General features: G+C 35.8%; 1 protein-coding gene and 1 non-coding gene across 2 annotated transcripts; one reads left to right on the forward strand and one right to left on the reverse strand.

Annotated features, from left to right (window-relative positions):
- The first annotated feature begins 10,365 nt into the window (after positions 1 to 10,365).
- LOC143653312 (U1 spliceosomal RNA) lies at positions 10,366 to 10,526 on the forward strand. Its single transcript, XR_013161250.1, has one exon. It is a non-coding gene; the product is annotated as a U1 spliceosomal RNA (small nuclear RNA).
- A 6,288-nt stretch (positions 10,527 to 16,814) lies between these two features.
- LOC143680758 (olfactory receptor 4C12-like) lies at positions 16,815 to 17,752 on the reverse strand. Its single transcript, XM_077157231.1, is given in 2 exon segments — positions 16,815 to 17,548; positions 17,551 to 17,752. Coding segments are annotated over 2 exon segments (936 nt in total).
- Between the last annotated feature and the right edge of the window lie 1,562 nt (positions 17,753 to 19,314).

Raw genomic sequence — 19,314 nt, forward strand, 5'->3', positions numbered from 1 at the left:
TCTATAACTTTATATAAATAACTAGCAATTTACCTGGGAAAATTTTTCCTAGTTATTTCTTTTCCAATAATTTGAAAATGAAAAATTTCTACTAAGGTTTTTGCCCTTACAATTTTATTGAGTTGTTTTGACCATACATGACATTTGTGTGTATTAGTTTGCATAGTTTACATTATACTTTAAGCCTAGTAAAGCATCTCTTGAAATAGTTATTGCAGTTTTGAAAAAGATAGGTCTTCCCATGATTGGGAAAAAGGAATATGGACATTTTTTCCTTTCACATGGCAGTATTTAATACTGAGTACAGCAAATGGAGAATGCATGACTGTTTCTTGCTTATTGAGATCACTGAGTTTCCACATAAATTTGAAGAACATCAACATGTAAAGAAGCTGCTAGACCAATCACATAATTGGTGTTATGGAAATGTACCAAACAGTTTCATAACCATCAGAGGTTTATTTGCAGTTAAGAATAAAATATTAGTCTACTCTTCTTGCATAAGATGAGTACCTATTTCCTCATTTGTCCATACAAGTTTTTCCATCCTTTTACTTCATACTCAATTTTATCTGCCTTAAAGTATGGCTATACGTGTTAAAATTTTATTTCCAAATTAGATGTAGTAACTAATTGCTTATTTAGTTATTGTTTGCATTTACATTTTTACTGAGAGCCGTTTGTGCCAGGAGCTATATTTTGAACTTGGGATGCAATAGTTAATAAAAGAGGAAAAACAATAAAGAAAATATTCTAACTGCATTGACCTTATGTTCCTGTCAAAGAGTCAGGCACTAAATAAGGGAATGATTAAAAAATAATTATCTGTGATAAATTCTGTAAAGAAAATACAAGGAAGAACTCTACAGTGGATTAGGTAGTAAGAAAAAGGCTGATTTTATAGTTTATCTAATGCTGACATGCAAAATATGAGACGTTTTAACCATGGCAAGTGCTGTTACATGTAGAAAGACCAACTTTGAAAAGAGGTTGGCAAAATCAGGACTCTGAAATATCAGTGTTTCTAGAAGGTAAATAAGAAAGGAGACATAAAACAACCTAAGGCTGAAAAAATGAAGTGGAAGCAAACCTTAAGGGCAATTTAAAACTTGCAAGAAACTTTTATTTTATTTCTTATGTTTTTAGAATAAGAATAAATAAAGTTAGATAAGCAAGATTTTTAATTGAAGACACTTCCATCAGGCCAAAAATCTCAAAATTAGTGTAGAAGAGTTTATGAGAATTGCTACCAAATTATATGCTGTGTTATGTTAGTGTCTGGAACTTAAGAGCTATCTTATTCACTTGTCTTCCTGCTTCCATTCTAAATGCAAGGCTTTGATGCAAATATTCAGTAAAATATTGATGAATATATGGATGTAATTCTCTATGGGGTTAACTGAGTTAATTTTCCTGCTCTCTAAATTCCCTAGAGCCCTTTATGTCTATTGTTTCCTATGCACAGAGAAAATAAATACAAGGAAATCTTATATTTGGTAGAAATATTTTTAAAAGCAAAAACTATTTATAGGGTAAAATAAAATCAATTATATAATTCCAAAACCCAACTGTTTTGAACATTAGTGGTATGCAGCTACAAGAAATATTCTGCAGAAGCCCTGCACATTTGTTTGTTTCCCAACATTTGAATTCATTTTCTCAACATAAAATCCAAGCAACTACATTTTCCAGTCCTCCTTGTTACTAGGGTACAGACATGTGCTTGGGTTCTGCTAATCAGGCTCATCTGTGAAAATCTTTAGTTAACATTAGTCATATGAAGCTAGGTACAAATCGGGGCTCAACAGAAAAAGAGTGGTTCTGAGATCAAGGGAAGTGATAGTAGTGCTTCACTAGGCTAGAGGCAGCAAAGCCTTGTTGCCAGCATCAGCAGCTCACTTAGCATGATGTCTCATACCAGTGGGCTTCTGCAGGTAGTTCATGTGGCTAAACCCAGACAGACTCTGAACCCAGCCCCCTTCAAAAGGTTCATTAAACTTTTTAACTGCCTGTAATAAATCCTTTTACCTTAAACTAGTAAAAGATTATTTTATATCTTCAGCTGAGAAAAATGGGTGGTATACTAAATTGACATAAATTTCTCTATTCCAATTTTTCACCCAATATTGAACTTTCATCAATTTCAGAAGCATTCCAGTTAACAAGGGTCCTTTCCACAAAAGGAATTACTCTTCATAAGGGTAAGTGGGGGTGTGACAGTTGGGTTCAGACATCAACTTGGCCAGCTGATAGTGCCCAGTTGCCTGGTCAGACAAGCTCTGGTCTAACCATTACTGCAAGGATATTCCATGGCTGGTTGATAAACCAGAAGATTGGTTTATTAAATCATCAGTCAGTTGATTGCATCTATGGCTGATTACATCTATGACCAGCTGTTCTAGTTTACTGGCTGCCAGAATGCAATATACTAGAAACTGAATGACTTTTAAAAAGAGGAATTTAATAAGTTGCTAGTTTACAGTTCTAAGGCTGAGAAAATGTCCCAATTAAAACAAATCTATAGAAATGTCCATTCAAAGGAATCCAGAAAAAGATACCTTGGTTCGAGGAGGATGATGGAATTCAGGGTGTCTCTCTCAAGTGAGAAGGCAAATGGTGAACACAAACATGGTTACTCTCTCAGCTAGAAGGGCACGTGGCAAGCACATCATCATCTGTTTGCTTTCTCTCCTGGCTTCCTGTTTCATGAAGCTCCATGGGAGGTATTTTTTCCAAAGCACTATCTGGTAGACTCTCTGCTTCCTGGTGCTGCAGCATTCTCTGCTCTCTCTGAATCTTTTCTTTCTCCAAAATGTTTTCTCTTTTATAGGATTCCAGTAAACCAGTCAAGACCCACCCAAATGGGTGGAGACAGGCCTCCATCTATTCCAGCTTAACAACCACTGTTGATTAAATCACATGTACTGGAAGATGATCTAATTACAGTTTAAAAAATTCAATACTGAATAAGGATTAGAAGAAATGGCTGCCTTTATAAAATGTGATTAAGATTAAAACATGGCTTTTCTAGGGTCCATACATCATTTCAAACCAGCACACCAAAAAAGGGTATTTTTTCCACAAATGAGAGAATACAATCAGATGGATTCAATCCAATAAGTTGAAGACTTTTAAGGGAGAAGAAAGAATGTTCAATGCTTCTTCAGTCAGTGAGCTTCTCCTGTGGAGTTCCTTTAGACACCCATTGGAGTTGTCAGCCTCTTCACCTGCTTTGTGGATTTGGGACTCTTGCATTTCCACAGATTCATCAGATACTTTTATAAATCTCATATTTACTGGTATCTCCTGTTGGTTCTGTTTCTCTAAAGAACGCTGACTAATATAGGAGGTAATGGCCAATTATTCATGAAATGTTTATTAAACCCATATTCTCTACTTTGTTCTGTGTGCTGCAAAAGCAATAATTACTAAAACAGTCAATGCCTATACTTACATGGAGTTTACACTCAGGCTAGGAAAGAAAGAGACAATAAATAAATGCATCAGGTAAGTCAGATTGTAAAATTGCCTTTGAGAAAATGTAAGACGGTGATGTAATAGAAAACAATTCATGGCAATAAAAGATAGCTGTAGTGGTCATGGTTCTCCAGGGAACCAAAACCAACGGGAGGTATCTCTAAATAAGAGTCTCTATAAAAAGTGTCTCACATAACCATGATGATGCATGAGTGAAAACTCCACAGGCCAGGCCATGAGCCTGAAACTCCATTGAAGGTCTTTGATAAATTCCTCAAGATAGATTGGCCAGCCAAAATGGAAAGATAAGCATCCAGTGGATTAGATTAAAACATCATTCATTGCAGAAGGCACCCCCCTTAGCCAAGAACAGATGTCATCATCCATAGATGAAATGTACATGATGATGATTTAGGTCCACAGCAACAGAAGAACTAGGCAACATCACCTGACTGAGTTGACATGTGAACGTATCACATATTGACCCCTTTTCAACTTGGCAGGTATACACATTACCTTTAAGCAGATTTAATCTCTAAATGAAAAAAAAATACATTTTTCACCCAATGATGCTCATTTTTTTTTGTGTACAAAGCACTAAGTCTTTTCAGAATATGGTCCTAATCCTTTTGTAGTGGTCACTTTAAACTTGATATCCTATAACTTAACAATTATAACATGAACAATACAAATTATGTCATATGATAAAGGGAATTAATAGAGAGTAATAGAGAGTAAAACCAAGGTATTTCTTTATGTACAAATACAAACATACTCCTAAAAATCAAGGAAGAAATATTCATGCCATTACAGTCCTCGTTTCTGCAGCTGGTTTCTTAGTCATAGTTCATATGTATCATTACCTTCTTCTACTACCCAATCCATGTTCCCTTTACCTGCAGCAAGCACCTCATTAGCCATGGATAGCCCAAACATTCATTCCTGAGGTTTCTGGGCCATTGGTAGTCCTACCTAGTTAGGGTTGTTGCAATTTTCCATTGATTTTAATCACAGGGCATGGTAGAACTAAGAGATACCCTAAGAGATCTCCTGTATTCCAGGAAAACTCTTCTTTACTTCCAGTGTAGAAGTAAATAGAAGAGGCTGTAGTAGTCAGTGCTCTCCAGGGAACCAAAACCAACAGTCTAATTTCCCCTTGATAGTCAGGATCAATCACTCCACCCAGTAGAGTAATTCCCTTCTTTGCCTATTGATTCAGAGTCAAGAGTGGCCAGGTACAGTCCAACTTCTGGTTCAATGGAATCTTTATTGTGTCTCCTAGTGTAAGCATTCCTCCTTCTGGAAATAAGACATATAGCCCAGTAAAGCTCAAGATTGTAGACACAGGAAGCAAAAATTTTTCTAGAGGCTAACTAGAGGTAATAGTGAGTGGTACCACTCCCATTCCCACCCATTAATTCCTGGACCTGTGAATCCTGGCAATGGGAGAAACTGTACCATAGAGTGGATGTTGATTCAGAGTATACACAGCCTCCTGGAGAACATTATCCCAGCCCTGCAAGGTATTGCCACCTAATTGGTGCCATAATTGAATCTTAAAAAGGCCATTCCATCATTATTGATTATTATTGATTATTATTGATTATTATTGATAGCAATACAGCTGCTTCAGAATGACGGGGAACATAGTAAGACCAGATAATTCCATGAGCATGTACTCATTTCTGCATTTTATTTGTTCTGAAGTGGGTTCCTTAATCAGAAGCAATTCTGTGTGGAATACTATGATTTTGGAAAAGGCATTCTGAAAGTCCATGGATAATAGTTTTGGAAGAAGAGGTGCATACAGAGAAGGAAAATCCACATCCAGAGTATGTGTCTATTCCAGTTGTAGCAAATCACTGCCTTTCCATGATGGAAGTGGTCCAATAAAATCAAGCTTCCACCAGGTAACAGGCTGATCACCTTGGGGAATGGATGTAGGGATGGAGGTTATGCATGTGCTCAGCAGCATAGACTTCCACTCACCGAGGCCAACCTGGCTACAGCCACTGCTGAGTGTCCAATCTGGCAGCAGCAGAAACCCACACTCAGGCCCAGATATGGCACCACACCAACAGAACAACTGGGCAACGTCACTTGGCTCAGTTGACCCCTGAACCATCAAAATGGCTTTACATATTTATCAAAGCCATTCTATATGCTCTTCTAGAATTGTGGGATGTACTGATGAACAGAATAGAAAAAGTTACTAACTTTGTAGATCAGGCATTCTAAATGGGGGAGGCAGATAATAAGCATAAATGTAATTGACTAATAATTAAATTATGCGACACAATATGAGTTGATAAGAGGAAAAAGAAAAATAGAGCCAGATAAGAAGTACTGGGTATACGGGCATGAAAGTGTAGTTTGCAGGAATCAATAAGATGGTCAGGGTGGGCTTTATTAGTTCAGGAATTACTGGGAAAATCATTTACAAAATAGTGGAAATAATAATTATAATTAAATGACTACTATGGAGGTGAAGTTCAGGGCACTTTAAGAGTGTCCATAGTCAGGAAAGTTTTCTTAAGTAATGACATTTAAGATGAGACCTGAAGGATGAGACCTGAAATAACCTTGAGTTTTACTGCTTACAGCTCTGGTATTCCACCTCTATCTTAGAGTTCTCTGGAACATTAAGTAATGGTTGCTGAGAACACCACCTGACTACTCTCTGGTTTGAAGAAATCAGCAACACAAAAGGGAAAACAAAATGAAATCCCAAACTTCCAAAGCAGTTCCCCAAAGACTAGTTAATACAGTCTGGACAACTTTGAGACTTGGAGTTGCATTGGATTACTGCCAGGCAAATGTGGGAGAAGTTCTCTGCTTGCCAGATAAAGACTGTTTTATCCCTGTTTGCACTGAGCTGACACCAAGGGAGGAAGGATTTGTATGTGTTGTATAGACTCCTCAGGGGAAGGTCAAGAAGGAAAGAAGCTGGTGAACTAAAAGAATCATTATTAACATGAATCATGCTTTCCCTTTGATCTCTGGCTTTCTCAGGTACAGAGTAATGATCAAATAGGTCATCATTCCAACTTTGCAAAAAAAAAAAGGCTTTACAATGGGTGGCCATCAGTCAAGTCCTCCCTAAAACAGGAATTTGAACTGCAGATTAAGAGATGATAAATCAGCAATGCTAAGATCTAGGAAGGAATTTCAGGAAGCTAGAGGAGATAGCAAAAGGATTTGATTGCAAGAAGGAGGCCATGGTGTTGGGAAATCAGTGAACACGGGAGAGTGGAACTATTATGAGCTCAGAGAAACTAGTATTTGAATGAATAACAATTGTGCAAGACCTTGCAGGACCTTGCAAGCCATGAAAAGATCAATTAGAATTGAGTGTAAATTTGGTTAAACAGAGCATCCTTTCTACCAATCATCTTAGCTCAGTATTTCTGAGCAAATGCAGGGAATTTACATAGGGGAAAAATGTTTAAAAGAAGGTATAAAGAGAGAAAGTAGTGATCAATGCTGGGAACCACATTAAAAAAGCCACTAGACAGAAAGACTGCCAGAAAGGTCATACAAAGTTAGTAGAAAAAGATGGGGCAAAATTCCCTTGCTCATCAAATAAACACCCCTGTAATGGTTTTACTCATGACCTCTCAGTTTGTTGCCTCTCATCTTTGGGCATAGTTAGATAAATGCAGTAAATTATTGCTCTTGGGTCTTTGACACCCAATCTAAAGTGGCCCCTTGCTGCCCTAACTCACTCTCTGTCACTTCACTTGCATCGCTCCCTTTAACACTTTTCACACTAAATTTATTTTGTATTATATTTACTTGTTTAATAACCATCTATTTCCACTAAAAAGTGTTTAAATGTGTAGGCTTTAAATATTTAAAGTTTAAGTGTTTAAATATAAGCCAGATCGTATGGGTTCAAATTCCACTTTAAGCATTCACTAGCTTGTTGATTTAGTTAAAATTTAAAGCATCTAGGCTTCATTTAACTCTTTGGAACTACAGGAATAATAGTTATCTACTTCATAAGGCTCTTGCGAGAATCAAACAAGCTTTCTTAGCATCTGCCACATTGTGGGAAATAAATACTGGCCTTCCCTGCATTTGTTGGTAGCATAATTTAATAGCATGAAAAAGGTGCTCAGCAAAGACTTGAGACATACATACCTTTAAAAAAGATTTTTTTTCTTTATAGCAAGTATAGCAGCTAGGCATTTTAAAAATCATGGATGAAGACAGATGCCATCTATAAAGGGTAAGCATGAAATAAGAGAAAAATATTTATGACTAATAAGATTATTATAATTGAAAATTGATTAAATCAAAGACAGACACTGTGCATGGATAAAAATTCTCAATTTTTGAAGAATATTTACCCTACCTAAATAAAATCTCATTGAGAATACAAGCTGCACTTTGTTTTATAACTAGATTATAATTTACTTCACTTCATTTGAAATGTAAATATGCAAAAATATGCATAATTCTGAAAAAGAACAATAATGAGGGAATATTAGCCTTATCAAATGTCAAAATGTATTACAGATCAAATGCAATTATATCATGTATGAAATGGCAATAAAAATAATATAAATGGGACAGAATAAAGTCCTGGAATTTCAAGTCAGTGGACAGAAGGTAATTAATGCAACTTGAAAGAAAAGCCATCCTGAAAAACAAGTAAAATTCAAACCCTATCTAAATTCTTATAACAACAACAACAGCAAAAATCCAGGTGAATCAAAAATGTAAATGTAAAATAAAATACAAAAAAATATTATTTGATGAAATTCTAAAAAATATTGTAGAAGAATATTTTGTTAGAGGAATGGAAAGTCTCTAAGGGAGATATAAAAATATTCAATTTTAGTCATCTGTAAAAAAATAAAAAATAAATTAATAAATGAGCAATAGGGTAGATGGGATAGAATGTTTGGGAGGTTTTTTTTTACTTTTATTTTTATTCTTATATTTTAAGTAATGAAAATGTACAGAAATCAATTGTGATGAATGCACAGCTATATGATGATACTGTGAACCATGACTGTACACTTTGGAGATTATATGGTATGTGAATAAAAAATATGTTTCTATAAAAAGATAAAAATGTATAATTTTGGTAAAGTAGATATGTAAATATAAAATTATTCTACATGGCCAAAATTCTTCCACATAGCACAAAAAATTAAAAACAAATCAAGCTGAGAATATAATAATTACATGTATAGAAGCAATAAGTTATTCAGTTTATAATTAACTTGTACAAATTAGTATGGAAAATATCAACAATTGGAGAAAAATGGTAAAAGATATTAATAAATAATTCACAAATTAAAAAATACAAAGAATTTTAAACATGTGAAAAAATGTTAAAATTATTTTTAAGAATAACAAAGTATAAAACTTAAATATAATATCTTTAATCAGATTTCAAATACCATATATGTTTATGAAACAATAGTTCTTAAGAAAGTAGACAAAGTTATTCTCACAGACTGCGTGAAGTGTATATTTGGTACAATCATATGGATGACATTTTGGCAGTAACTTCCAGCATCAACATTTAAAATAAATGCACAATTTGACTTACAAAAGAATAAAATCCATTTCTAGGAACTCATATCTGTACATTTGCAAAAAGACATATCTGGTACAAAATTATTTGTCATAGAAAACAGTTGGAAGCAACATAAAACAAATTGGAAACAACTCTTTTAGGAAAATACTTTGAGGTGTTTGTGCAGCTTAAGATACCTGAGAAGGCATTAGGTCTACATCAATTAATATGGAAAGATCTTCAAGATGTTGAGTATTAAAAAGCAAACTTTTGCATGTATAAAATAAAAACAAACATATATATTAATATGCTTGTGTTTGCAAGGAATAATGCTTAAAACATTTTTGAAAATAAACCTCAATGCGTCACTCTGGACAGGAGCCCGGGGAGACTGGTGAACAGTGGATAGATCTACTTTTAAAATTATGCCAATTTGAATGGTTTCCATTTAAACTACATATTGCTATTACATGTACTTTTGTATCACAAAAGAAGTATTGCAACTTGTAATGCAGCTGAAATTGAATTAAGGCAACAGGCTACATAGCATTAAATCTTTTAATGAGTAAAATAAAAAGAATTTTTAAAATGAGAGTTTAAATAATGCAAGTCTAAAGATGAGAAAGAAATTAATAATGAAAATACAAAAAATAATTATAATCAAGGAAACTGGAAAAAACTTTTACGATCATTAATTTATTACATGTTTTTTATAGACTCCATACTATACATTCACTATACCTTTCTAGGTTCAGTGACAAGCAAGACATTATACAACTTATCTTCTATTAAGAAAACTTATTAATAGCCCAATTTTGCAGTAAATTATTTAATTTTAATAGTAATTGCTGTGTAGGTTAGATAGCAGTTTATCTCATTAGTCTCAATACTCCAAAACTCATTATGCTCAGAGTTTATTCCAGGTCTACTTTTCTTCCCCTATTTTTCAATGATACTGAACTTGCCTTGAAGAAGTCTCCAATCAGCTACTTGATGATTGCATTGGTTTATAAATATCTCCTCCCCGTTAATAATCTTGGTGTACATGCTATACGAAATGAAAAAGCCTTATTCTACTGGGTTTTTCATTAACCTAATCATTAGCAGGAATGCAAAATCAATTTTACCTTACTCAAAGTCTCTATAGCATTCATGATTTAGGTGACAAATTATCTATCTATCTATCTATCTATCTATCTATCTATCTATCTATCTATGTATTTATCTATATACATATGGATACATATATATTATTCTTTCTTTTGCAAAATACATATATCACATACAACATCATAAAAACTTTAAGTCATTTCAATGACAATGCTAAGTACAAAATCATATCAGTTGTTCATGTGATGCTGACCTGGCAGGGGATATACCATGATCATGAAGGTTTTTCCAGGGAGAGGCTCATCCTTTGCAGTTCGGATGTGCTGATCCCTGAGATTCCCCCAAATCTGGGCAACCTGACTGAATAATTTGTGGTAGTTGAGGACTGCATTCTTGCTTTCCCCTGGAAAAAAAAATTGGTTATGGGTGTGATTTGTCCTGGGGTACAATTCCCCTCTGACTGTGGACCTCCTAATCTAGAAAGCAAGTTATCTACTTCCAATTTACAATGGAGGGACAGGCATAGGACAGACATTCCCATTCCAAAGTTAGAAATTGGAAGGGAAACTGGGATCACAGATACCAAACAATTCTGAACCCCAGCAGGGCAAACTCCATTAGATTTCAAGGTCTAACAGTCATCTATAAATTTATGTTTTGTCCTCTAGCCTGTTGAAAAGACAGCCCTACCCCTTCCAAACACTTGTGCAGTGGCTGTGTCTCCTTCAACACTGGGATAAAGGCTCCATTCTCTCCCAGCGTCTGAATGGGCCAGGGTCTCTGAAAATACTGTTTTACAGATCCCCACCATCTCTGAGCATTGAAGAGAAGCATTTTTCCTGATTAAATGGGGCACAAGACTCTCCAACCACAGGGATGACCCTACCCCTTCTATGGGTGAGCTGATTCTCTTGCCTAAGAACATCCTTTTGGTCCAGATCTTGTCTTCCATGGGTTAGCCCTTGAAGTCATTCTTCATTCAATTTGTCCCACTTCTGTCCCTTTTAGTTTAGGCTGGCAGTCACTCCACTCATACAAATTTTGCACAAAATACTTGGCCTTGCCAGCAGTTCACAGGGGTCCAAGCCATTGGGCAATAGATGTATCCACAGATCTTTCCTCCATAACAGTATTTCCAGTCCTCACTTGCACCAAAATCACTGACATTCTATGTCTGTTAAACCCTCACATAGAGCCTTATACTGTGAAGATTCACTTTCTGGAAACTCAAGAAGGTTTCTGTTAGAACTATTTCTGGCCTTAATATCAGAATGCACTTTCTGGACAGGTTCATAATTTTGTAAATCAGTTTTCTGGTTCCTTTGTACTTAAGAATTCAGTTTTCAACTTATCCCTTTCCCCTCTCATTTTACTATAATCTGCAAGTAGAAACCAAGTTGCACCTTCTACACTGAGCTTGGAAATCTCCTCAGCTAAATATCCATGTATATCACTTTCAAGATCTGTCTTCCATCCACCATCAGAACTTAATTTAGCCAAGTTCTCTTCCACTTTTAAAAAGAATTGCCTTTCTTCCAGTTCCTAGGCAGATTCATCATTTTCTTCTTAAGGCCTCATTGGAAGTACCTGTAGTTTCTATATTTCTACCAACAGTCTCTTCAAAGTGCTCTAGGCTTTTTCTATTAATCAGCTTGCAATTCTTCTAGCTTCTATCAATTGCCTAATTCAAATGTTGTTCCAATTCCTTTTACACTTGCAATAATTGCAACTCATTCCGATATCAAAATTGTTTGTTTTCTGACTGCCAAAGCAAATGGGTTATTTAAACTATAGGAACTTATTGGCAAATGTTTTTGAGGTTAGGAAATGCCCAAGTCATCAAGGCAATGGTTTCTTCCCAAAGACTGGTGTTCTGGGGCTGGCTGCCTGAAGTCCTTGGTGCTGTGGTCCTCTGTCATGTCAATGTACTTGACATCCTCTCCTGGCCTCTCCCTGTTCTTACAGAATCCATTGACCTTCAGCTTCTTGCTTCTTGTGGCTTTATCTCGATCTGCCCAAATTTCCTTCTCCTTTTAAAGGACTCCAGTAATAGGATTAAGAATTATCATGACTGTGTTAGACCACACCTTAACTGAAGTGACCTCATCTAAAGATCCTGGTTACAATGGGTTCATACCCACAAGAATGGATTAAGATAAAGAACATGTATTTCTGGAGTACATACAGCTTCAAGCCACCACAGAGAGTATGGTACAAACTGAACTTTAGTTCCTACTTTCTAATTTCCTTGAGGTAATTTATGTTAGAATATATTCTGATGTGTAGGGCAAACAGAAAAAAAGTAGACCCTTAAATTTTGTATAAATAAACAACTATCTATGGGAGAAAATAAAATCCAATATTTGAGCTCTAATCAACAATTGTAGTGAACATCAGTGGTGTGTATCAGCAAAAAATCTTTCAGAGGCCCCTTTGCACATTTTGTTAGTTTCTTGAAATGTAATTCATGCTCCCAAACAACTACATTTCAAACTCCCCTTTACCTGTAGAGTTCAGATTGTGATTTGAGGTCTGCCAAACAGACGCATTTGTATCAGGCTTTGAGATAGAAATGAATCATATGAGGCTGGGTGCCCATGAGGGCTCAACAGACCAGAATGGTTCTGAAGTCAGGGAAAGTGATAGTAACTTTCCTGATTGGTCAGTGGCTGCAAGGCCTTGTGTCACAGCAGCAGCTCCTTTAGCATGTCATGTTGTACATGTGTGCTGTTGCATGTAATTCTTATTGGCTGAACCAAAGATCCATGACTTCAGCCCTTCCAAAGATTCTTTAAATTATTTAGTTCCATATAATGTATCAGTTCAAATTAAACCAGCTAGAAATGATTCCGTGTCTTCACCTAAGAAGAATGGCTGATATGTCAAACTGACCATAATTTCTGTATTTCAGTTTATTACCAAGATTGGAATGTCATCATTTTCAAAAGTGTTCCAGTTAACAAGGACCTTTTTACAAATGCAGTTACTCTTTGGATGGTAAAGTGGAGATAACTGCCACTTTTTTTTATCTGCTTACTTATTTAATGTGTTTCTCTCTCAACTAGAAAGTACTCAACTGTGTAGGCTCTGGAGGCAGACTACAGGGGTTTAAATACTACCTCATGCATTCACCAGCTTGGGTACATTTAAATTGTCTAAGTATTGGTTAACTCTTGAAAATAGTAACGACAGTTATACACATCATAAGTCTCTTATGGGAATTAAACAAGACAATGCCTTCATAGCATAGGGCATACCACAGTTTAGCAAATAAACAGTAAATTTCAATACATTTGTAAATTTTTATACTACAGCTCTTTTATATGTTATTTAAAATTCATTAAGTTTTGGGGACTTCTTAGATTTGATTTTTCTTTTGTATGTTTTATGGCATGCAAAAAAACATTTCATTATTTTTCCATGTGACTGTCCCATAGTTGCAGCACCACTTGTTGAATTTTTGTTTGTTTGTTTGTTTTGCTTGTTTGTTTGTTGTTTGAGAAGTGCATGGACCAGAGATTGAACCCAGGTCTCCCACAAGGCAAGTGAGAATACTACCACTGAACAACCCATGAACCCCCATTAAATCTGATTTTGACTTCACGGAAATTCAGATATTTTAATTAAATTTTTCAGATTGCTAATCACATCCATACTGCATTGATTTTATTGAGTTTACTTTGAGAAATATGTAATTTTCTTCTGGCCTCTTAATATCTGCATACAGTGAAGTAATAAATATAAATCATACAGGGACATGTTTTTAAAGGTCAGGTGGAAATATGACACTGATGAAAAAGTAGGAAAACCTGATATTTATTAAACATCTGCTGGCTTCCAGACACTCCCCTGGATACTTTGCACTCATTATGTCATCTAATGCTTAAGATAACTCTAGGAAATAAATAACACCATTTCATGTGCATATGACTAAAATTAAAATAAGTCTAACAGATTGTGAAATGTATGTTGTGTTTTATAGACTAGTGACGTGGAATTCAATCACAATTCTGTTGACTTCAGAACCACAAATTCTTCCACATCTTCTGAAACTCAGGTGCTTACAGGACTTCCAAAGGCTGAATAACGTCTCTAAAGGTCAATAATACCATGGCCTGAAAGGAAAAAGTGATGTCACATAGGGTTGATTATTCAAGAAGGTACCTTTTACACTAAGGAGAGGTGGACTAGGACAAGATGTGCAGAGGTCCTGACCCAGGTGGAATGACGCTTCTATTAGTTCTAGAAGAAATATAAGGCTCATTCTATCCAGTCAATGTTTATTATTTTTAAAAATAAAAACACAGAAAATTTTACTTTGGGCCAGGCACTATTATAGACACTTAACAAATATTGACTCATATTATTAGCCCAATAATTACGTGAGGTTGGTACTATTATCATTTCACAGATGAAAAAAAAATGTTGCCCAAGTCATGTTCAAATCCTGGAAATCACATTCCAGTGTCTACTTATAAACACTGCACCTTGTTACCTCCTCTGAATACATATGTCCTTTTATTTTAAGTCTGTTCATACTCTGTTTGTCTGCTGTGTTGCAGGTTCCTGGAAAATGACCCTTTGATCCTTGAAACAGGGTTTGGCAGGAGGAAATAAGACCCACAAATAGATTGGCTTCAAGGCCTTATTTGGTGGTTTTAAACTGTATGCACCCCAGAAATAAAAAAAATTTAAATATTTTATCCATTCCTGTGTGTGTAAACCACTTCAGTTAAAATGTAATTTACCTCATTCAAGATGGATCTTAATCCTATTTCTGGAGTACTTTATAAACAGAATGAATAGAAAGAGAGAGCAAGAGCAATAGCGAGAGCGAGAGCGAGAGCGAGAGAGAGAGGGAAAGCCACAGAAGCAAGAAGTTGAAATAAATGAAACCCAGAAGAGGAGAGACCGGAGTTGCTGCCATATCCCGCGCCCTGTGAAAAGCTAAAAACCAGGGGTCACCAGCAACCAGCCCTAGAACAGCACTGTCCGAGGAGATAGTATTGCCTTGCTGTTGCCTTGATTTGGACATTTTTCTGCCGCCCAAACTGTAAACTGATAAATTCCCATTGTTTAAACCAACCCATTTCATGGTACGTACCTTGAGCAGCCTAGGAAACTAAGACAACTTGGTCAAAGGAGTTCAAAAAGCCAAGAGAGATTCAGGAAAGGTTGATGAGTTTGGGAACTATTCAAGCCCCCAATTACTCCAACAGAGGCAGGGAGCTCAGAATATTCTTTTTCACAGAGGGACAGATAAATTATGTGTCATCTCTTCTAAAGTTTAAAAAAAATTAGGGAGTGTTCAAGGCCAGCTGAGTAGCTTTATTATATATTCCAGGACTCTAGGATTCCATTAATGAAGAATGTCTATTATAGCTAATATTTATTTAGCCTGTAGGAGTTCTAAGAATTCTACCAAGGTTATTCTATTTGATTTTGAAAATACCTCTCTTGTTTCTCTTTGCTATACCATATACTCTATTCGTCCAAAACATGCATGCAAAATATGAAACATAAATCTCCTTCACACACTGTCTTGGATTGCCTGAGGTGTTATCCCAAATGGGTTGGTTTAAATGAGAAACATTTATCGGTTCTTAGTTTTGGAGGCCAGAAGTCCAACAGAAGATATCAGTAAGGATTGCTTTTTCCCTGAAGATTGTACCATTCTGGTGTTGGCTGAAGATGATCCATGGAATTTTTTGATTTTCCATCACATAGTCATTTGCTACCCCTTCTTCTGCTCTTTTTTTTTCTTTTAAAGTTAGAAGACTTCTACCTTCTAACTTTTTATAAGACCTCCAGTAATCTGGATTAACCAACCACCTTAATTCAGTTGGCCATTCCTTAACTGAAATAACATCTTCAAGAGATTGTATTTGCAACGGGCTCACCCAGATGGAATGCAGATTATGATAAAGACTATGTATAAATTCCGGTAAATAAATCACTCTTCACATACAGTAAAGCTGAAAACAAGACTCTCAGTGTGAAAGATTAGATAAGATAATAACATTGAGATTTAGTCCAAATAATGCAGCAATTATAACTGGAAAACCTTTATTTGGGAGAAAGAAAAAGTAAAAGAGAGAATCAGACCAGATGTGACTAAGGATTAGAAGGCACAATAAGAGAATAAAGAGAACAAAAGCTGAAAGTATTCCTATTTACCCAGAGTATTTCCTTTTGTTCTGGAATTGCAAGGATAGTAAGCTTGTATTGCATGAATTATGAAGATTTGGGAGTTTTCATGAATCTCATAACTTCTGCTATGTGGGATACTTGTCAAGAAATGCATTAATACGATGAATTCAAAACAGGTTGAGGACAAAATCTATTTCACTATTTCTCAAAATGTGTGAAATATCATATGCTCCAGAGATGTCTGGTTAATTTGTTTAAAGCGCGGTTACAGACATCCAAAAACAGTTCCACTAATTAGAGTCTCTAGAACTGCATCTTTGGTGTCTGTGTTTTAAAAACTGATTCTGACAGAACATTAATGATTGGCAACTAAATAGCCAACCTATTGGCTAAGTCTAATGTGATACCTTCATAACCTGCTTGATCCTTTCTTCAAAGGCCTTTAGGCCAGCATTAAACTACTTTTGACAAATAATGTTTACTTTGTTTTGAACATCCCAGTCACTTCCTAGTGTCTTTGCCATTTAAAGGATAAAGTCATTTTTTATATTGTCTTGAATATATCTCGGTTGAAATCATCTTTTGACCCCAGAGCTAACTCATAGCATTTTTTCACTTCCGCATTCCTGAGAGTGTAGATCAAGGGGTTTAACATGGGAGTTATCATGGTATAAAACACAGCCACAGCTTTGTCAATGGGGGAGGTGGTCACTGGGCAAAGATACACAAATATGCAGGGCACAAAGAATAAGATGACCACAGTGATGTGAGAGATACAGGTGGACAGGGCTTTGCATTTCCCCTCCAAGCTGTGAGATTTCAAAGTGCACAGGATGGCTACATAAGATACTATCAAAAGGAGGAAGTTTAACAGACAGATGAACCCACTGTTGGCAGCAACAAAGAGACCAAGTGTATGGGTGTCCATGCAGACGAGTTTTAGCAAAGGGTTCAAGTCACACATGAAATGGTCTATGACATTGGGGCCACAGAAGGGAAGCCAGACTGTGAAGAGGATCTGGACAGTTGCATGGACAAAGCCTCCGGCCCAGACCACTCCCACAAGGAGACCACACACCTTTCGGTTCATGATGCTTGTGTAGTACAGGGGTTTGCAAATGGCCACATAGCGGTCATAAGCCATCACCGTGAGCAGGATGGTCTCAGCTGCACCAAAAAAATGCTCGGCAAAGACTTGAGTCACGCATCCCCTGAAAGAGATGGTTTTTCTTTTAGCTAGTGTGTCAGCTAGCATCTTAGGGGTCATGGACAGCAGCTATCTATAAAGGATAAATAAGACAAGAAGAAGTACATGAGGGATTCCAGAGCCCTACTGGTGTTGATCGTGATCATGATGAGCAGGTTGCCTATCAAGGTCACCAAACAGACAATTAAAAACACAGCAAATGAAAATTTCTGAAACTCCACATTCTGGGTCAGGTCCAGGAAGATGAATTCTGTCACATTATTCATCTTTTTCATCTATTCAGCTCAGGTGACAGACAATATACCTGTAAAAAAGTCAGCTTATCCTCAGTAGCAGCTCTTTCCCTTATGAATGTCCATGGAGTGCCTTGTTTTTCCTAGTTTTACCTAATGCAAAGCAAATACGAATTTATATCAACTGGTTTAATTTTCTTATTCAATAAGTGACACTAGAAATAGTGTTTATTTAGTTTTTATTTTATTTTATTTTTTTTACATGGGCATGCATGGGAAACAAACCCAGGTCTTCAGAATGGTGGACGAGAACTCTGCCTACTAAGCCACCATGGCCCACCCTAGGTGGTGTTTATTTCATTCTTTATAATTTATTGAGTTTATTTCAATTGTGTACAATAAGCAAGATGTATAACTTTTAATTTAGGAAAACAGTGCTATGCATCAGGTTTCAAGAGCCAATCAATTATATGGTCATATTCAATACAATCACACCCAAAGGTGTATGTAGTTACCCCAAAGTGGTTGGAAATACTTGCCAGGGAAAAGGCTAAATCATTCTACTCATTTGTCAATAAATAAATATATAAAAGATCCAAAGATATATAGAGATTCTTTCAGGCTCTTTACTTCATGAGTCAGCCATTTTCCTGTTTTGTCTGACCGGAAACATTGACATTTCATCAAGACTTCAGGGTGGTGCTACATCCTTTCTATTGCCAAGATAGTGTGAACGTCCTTTACTGCACTTGCCACATTATCTCACCTTCATCTTTGTGTGTCCAACACTATGGATCCGTGAAGACACATATCTTGTCCTAATACTCTTGTATCCACAGGGCTGGCCAAAATGTAAACACTCATAAAGTCTTTGCTGAGAGAGGAAAAAAGGCAAAAGGCAAAAGAAAAAAAAGTGACAGGGAAAGAGACAGAAATACATGGGAAAGAAAAGAAAGAAAACTGGGCATTAAATTCAAAGACACAATTTGGAATCCTGGAATAAGAGCTATCCTTTATTCACTATGTAATATTTATTCAATGTATCTATCGCTGCTCAATTTATTTCTCTATTAGATAATGAATAATTATACAAAGTATTGTGGTGAGGACTAAAATTTTCTATTATTTTGTATATTTAACTTTTTCATGGAAGCACCACCAAAGAAAACAGAAAAACTATCTTTTAATATCTCTAAAAGTTATAAGTTATGAAAACTTAAGCTAAAACTTTGAGGAAAAATGGGAGAACAATAATAACAAGAAGGGAAACAATTCGTCCCTTTGAATTGAATTTCAGATTCAATTCAATCTGAAAAAATTCATATTTTTTTACCAACAGAACACTTAACATAATGCTTCTGGTGGGCTTTTTTTCATTTGTCTATTTGTATTATTCATTGATTCACCCAACAGATATTCATTCTAAATTTGAGTCTTAAAATTGAGTATGTTTTTCAAAACAGTAAGAGCTGTTCACTATTCAAATAAATATTTAGGATAATGTTATGCCTTACTGGACTTAAGACCCATTCATTTTCCTGTCTACAGTGCTGGCCAATGTTAGGTACCATAAAGCATTCACTGATTATGAGAAAATATGAAAC

Source organism: Tamandua tetradactyla, chromosome 1, assembly GCF_023851605.1.
Source record: "Tamandua tetradactyla isolate mTamTet1 chromosome 1, mTamTet1.pri, whole genome shotgun sequence".
Taxonomy (NCBI): domain Eukaryota; kingdom Metazoa; phylum Chordata; class Mammalia; order Pilosa; family Myrmecophagidae; genus Tamandua; species Tamandua tetradactyla.